At 45.4% G+C, this 4,504-nt stretch overlaps 1 protein-coding gene across 2 annotated transcripts; it reads left to right on the top strand.

The window, feature by feature from the left end:
• Positions 1-2,241: 2,241 nt before the first annotated feature.
• LOC125522470 (DBF4-type zinc finger-containing protein 2 homolog) lies at positions 2,242-4,125 on the top strand. 2 transcript variants are annotated; one of them, XR_007289772.1, is made up of 3 exons: positions 2,242-2,796; positions 2,885-3,300; positions 4,067-4,125. XR_007289772.1 is itself a non-coding variant. In XM_048687529.1 (2 exons), the coding sequence occupies exons 1-2, from the start codon at positions 2,501-2,503 to the stop codon at positions 3,147-3,149; spliced, it is 561 nt and encodes a 186-aa protein (XP_048543486.1). In that variant the 5' UTR covers positions 2,242-2,500; the 3' UTR covers positions 3,150-3,490. The 2 variants fall into 2 exon arrangements, 1 of the variants encoding a protein (XP_048543486.1); XM_048687529.1 differs by lacking the exon at positions 4,067-4,125 and having other exon boundaries at positions 2,885-3,490.
• The last annotated feature ends 379 nt before the right edge of the window (positions 4,126-4,504 follow it).

Below are 4,504 nucleotides of genomic sequence, written 5' to 3' on the forward strand. Positions count from 1 at the left end.
AGAATTCTTTTCATTCTCCGGAGCCCATCATCTCAGAATTATTCATTCCAGCTTTCAGCTCTTGTTCCCCAAATCTTACCGGTGCATTGTTCAAATATCCTCTATTCAGTTCATGATCTCTTCATTCACTTGTATCTAAATTCTGTCAAGTATCTTTATTCGTTTTCCAATTCTTCCCAGTGAATTGTGCCTTTGCTACTTTCATTTCCAATTCTTACGGTGGTTCGTTCAAGATTTCACTTTCTTGGTTATCATATCAATTAATTCGTTCTTTCCAAATCCTACCAGCGGATCGTTGAAGACCTTCTCAAATTGCGCTATTCCTCGCTTTAATCCTTCAAGAAGAATAAGTAGTATGCCAAATCCGTTGCTTGTCATCAATTTAAATTGGTGAAGGATACGCATAATGTAATTCTTATTATTGTTTCATCCAAGTGGTCTAGTTTCTTCTTTCCAAAGTTGTTCATCATGTCATTATTCTTGGTTCGAGATGCTTCATCTTTTGTTTCCGGAGTTCCAAGTGTTCCGCATTATCTCGTCGCGAAGCTCCATCTAAATCATTGCAAGGCTTCACCTTGTGTTTCCAACTTCTCTTTCTTTTTATCATCCTTTTATTACCGGAGTTCTTAATGGAGTTTCTTCATGGTGGTTCATCAAGGATTTAATTCATTCTCGAAGTGTTCTCAAGATTCTTGTTGGAGGAGCTCAAATATTCTTCTTCCTGCATTCCAAAGTGCAATTCATTCTACCTTATCATTTGAGGTGGTGTTATGTCATTCTTGACAATTTGAGTTCGCGTTTCATGATTCACATGTTGTCAAGAATGAGATATTTTAAATCCACCAATCTCTTCTTTGGATTTATCTTGTGTCATGTTTCACCTAAAGCCTTCCCTAAGGAAAGTTTCTATTATGGTGCTCATCAATGATCCAAGTTTTCCCCTATCCTCTTGGTGAAAGAAAATTTTCATCTCTTCGTTGATCTCAAGCAAGCAATTGTTTCCGTATGTGGCAGGATTTCACCTCAAGTTTTGAGATGTTTTTCCATAAGCCCACTACAAGCTTTTCGTTTCGTTGTTGGTTTTCCAACAACTCCGTTATAACCTTTCTTGGAAGGGTGCTTCCAAGATCATTTGTGGCAGAAGTTGGCATATTCATCTCCATTCTTTTATTCCAATGATCTATCTTCTATTCTTTCGTTCCGAAGGCATTGTGATATTGCTCTCTTCACTCATCATCTTGAATTGTGAGGATCGTGTTCTTCTCGTGCTTATCCTTTTAACTGGAGTGTTGTGTTATCTATTCAAGCTCTCTCATCTTATCAAGTTTATCCTCTCCTTTCAACCGGAGTGCTGTTTGGAATCATTTTTACCCCTTGAATCATTCTTCTAATTGTTTTGGAGGCAGTGTGTTGTTGATTTCGTCAAGGATCATCCAATCTTCCCAAGTTCATGATTCTAATTCCTTCCATTTTCAGTCGGAATGTTGTCCGAATTATTTCATTCTTATTCCTTCTCTATCTGGTTTTAACCGGAGTGGTTTCAATGTCTATCTTGTCACTTAAGCTCTTCTTTCTTGCCGTATTCCTTGTTCCTTGTCCAACGGAGTGTTTTCATTTCGTTCATCTCCATGGTATACTTTCTTTCAATTTTGCCAACCGCTCTAGGTTCGTTGGTTTCACTCTTTTGTCAAAGAAGCAACTTTGTTTTACCTCTTCCTCTTCCGCTTCTCTCCATTGCCATCCTTAGATCTCGGGACGAAATCCTCTTGTAGTGGTGGAGTGTTGTAACGCCCCAAGACTGGCACTCCAGATGCCTTCCATGTTTTGCGTGTCAGTTGTGTTAATTATTTGTTTGTTGCATTCATCATCGCATCATTCGCATTGCATCGCATGTTTTCATAAAACTTGTATCCGTTGATAGTTGTCGCTTCTTCCTCGCCACTGTTGACCTTTCTCAGACGTCTTTTATTGCCCGACCCTTCGACCCTCTCTACACAGTACTCAAACCCCTCGCGGGCGTCCGAAAGCTTCTTCGGACCGACCTGCTCAGTCATCACCATTGGATCCCGATCATCTCCGAACATCTATAAAACATCTCCGTTTTCTTATTTAGACTCCCTATCTATTTATTTCTCGACCGACCGATTAAGATCGGAAGGACCAAATGCCCATACCCAAAAATCCACTTGCTATATATAAGACCATCACCTAGCAAATCATCCCAACCCTAATTTCTAGGAGGTTTGTCCCCATCGTCGCCGCCGCCCGGTCTCGATCCACCTCGGGATCCCCTTCTCCTTGTTTTCCTCCACCCACCAACAGGAGCCCGAGCTCCGTCTCCCCAGCCCCGAGCACTCGATCAACCTCGTCGGTGCCTCCTCCTCCAAATCCGATCGGGAGAGGAGCTCCCGATCTGAAGCTTCCTTGCGCCCGCGGTCCAGCGCGCCCGTGCACAAGGCCTCGCCTCTTCCTCCTCTGCCCGACGCCTACCGTCCCTGCCATGGATTTGGAGCTTGCCTCCTCGCGCCCATCCTCGCCTGATTCTGCAGCAACCTCGCCGGAGACCAGCGCCGCTCCACCTCTTCCCCAACGCCGGATCTCCTCCCCCGCACCTCGTTCTCCCCTTCCTCTCTCTGCCTTCTTTCTCTTCCCTATTCTCAAACTCTCTCCCTGTCCTGTTTTGAACAGGGAAACAAAGGAGGCGCCATGGCCTGAGCTCGGCCTCGAGGTCCCGTCGCCGTCTTCTGCAGCTGCTGCTCGGCTGCCTTGCCCTCTGGTAGCCGGCACCCCTCGCCGGTGAGGCCCTGCTGCTGCGCGCCCCTTTCTCTGTCTCTCTTTTGGCCGCTCTGACCTCCCCTGCTCTCCCTCCTTTCTCTTCGAACAGAAGCAGGAGCATCCCGCCGCGCCATGAAGCTCGATGCCCGCCGCCGGTCATGTTCCTCGCCAGGAACCGCGACCTCCGTCTCCGCCCGTTTCCCTGTCGGCTGCCGGGGAACTCAGCACTGCTGCCTCCCCTGCGCTGCTTCTCGTGCCCGAGCTCATCAAGTCCGGCCGTCGGAGATCCCTCGCATCAAGCTGCTGCCGCTTCGATCTCGCGCCACTGCGCCTTCGCCAAGCCCCGCCATCGCGCCCTGCTTCCTCTGCTTTGAGCAGACGAACAAGATGCAGGCTCGTCCCCACCGAGCGCCCCTCTCGTTGACTAAGTCGTGCGAGAGGGCTGGATTGCCTACGCACGTGGGCCGGCCGCGCTGCTTCCCTGCCGGCCCAGCCGCTTCCTCACCGACCTGGGCTTGGCCCATGGTGAGAGCCCAGCCCAGCACCCAGCTATTCGCCCGTAATGTTTTTTTTCCTGGCCAGCGATTTTAGCATTTATCCTGAGATAACAGATTTACAGAAAAACCCTCAACATTCATGCAATTAATAACTCATGAACCGTGCATCATATTAAAAAGTTTTATACATGTAAAATGCTTAGAATTCTTTCTAGTTTCATATTATGCCACTTTCATCCATGTTTGAAATGCTTAAATTGTTGTTTGTTTAAATTTGCATATATGCCATGTTAAAATGTTTTATTTCATGACTAAATAACCGTAACTTGGAATTTAATGAACTTTACATGTAAATGGGGTAGAAAAAATGCATAGATTAACATGGTGCACTTTTTTTACTGTTCGATAACAATAAAATATGTTTAGAGCAGAACAGTAGCTAATTCAAAAATTGGACATGGGGATTTTCCGAAATTGTTGTTTGTTGTTCTGGCCTCATTTAAACTTGCCTAGATATGTAGTTTTGATATGCTTCACCCCTTGCCATGTTTAATAACAGTTAATATGGTGGGGTACATAAACGAGAGAGAACTAAATATTTGATATGGTGTTTCATCAATATGCAACCCGTTGCATATTGAGCTCCTCTTAATTTGTAGTATTGTTTGTGCACTTTGCCATGCCATGCCTCATTAAACAGGACATGCATCATACTTGATTGTGCAGCATGCCATGTTGATGTGATGGTTGTTTACCATGGTATTTGCTTCTTTCCGGTTTGCTTCTCTCGTTAGCTTCGGTTTCGTTCCAGAGTTGTGAGGATTAGTTCGACTACGTCTGTTTGTCTTCTTCATGGATTCGGTCTTCTTCCTTGCGGGATTTCAGGCAAGATGACCATACCCTCGAAATCACTTCTATCTTTGCTTGCTAGTTGTTCGCTCTTTTGCTATGCCGCGCTACCTACCACTTGCTATATCATGCCTCCCATATTGCCATGTCAAGCCTCTAACCATCCTTCCTAGCAAACCATTGTTTGGCTAAGTTACCGCTTTTGCTCAGCCCTTCTTATAGCGTTGCTAGTTGCAGGTGAAGACGAAGTTGGTTCCATGTTGGAACATGGATATTTTGGGATATCACAATATCTCTTATTTAATTAATGCATCTATATAACTGGTAAAGGGTGGAAGGCTCGGCCTTATGCCTGGTGTTTTGTTCCACATTTGCCGCCCTAG

This window comes from Triticum urartu, chromosome 7, assembly GCF_003073215.2.
Source record: "Triticum urartu cultivar G1812 chromosome 7, Tu2.1, whole genome shotgun sequence".
In the NCBI taxonomy this organism is placed as follows: Eukaryota; Viridiplantae; Streptophyta; class Magnoliopsida; order Poales; family Poaceae; genus Triticum; species Triticum urartu.

Bases quoted from the DNA above. Each gene is read 5' to 3' on its own strand.
- LOC125522470 (XM_048687529.1), top strand. From the start codon at position 2,501: ATGGATTTGGAGCTTGCCTCCTCGCGCCCATCCTCGCCTGATTCTGCA. The intron at 2,797-2,884 runs GTGAGGCCCTGC...CTCTTCGAACAG, and splicing joins GTAGCCGGCACCCCTCGCCG to AAGCAGGAGCATCCCGCCGC.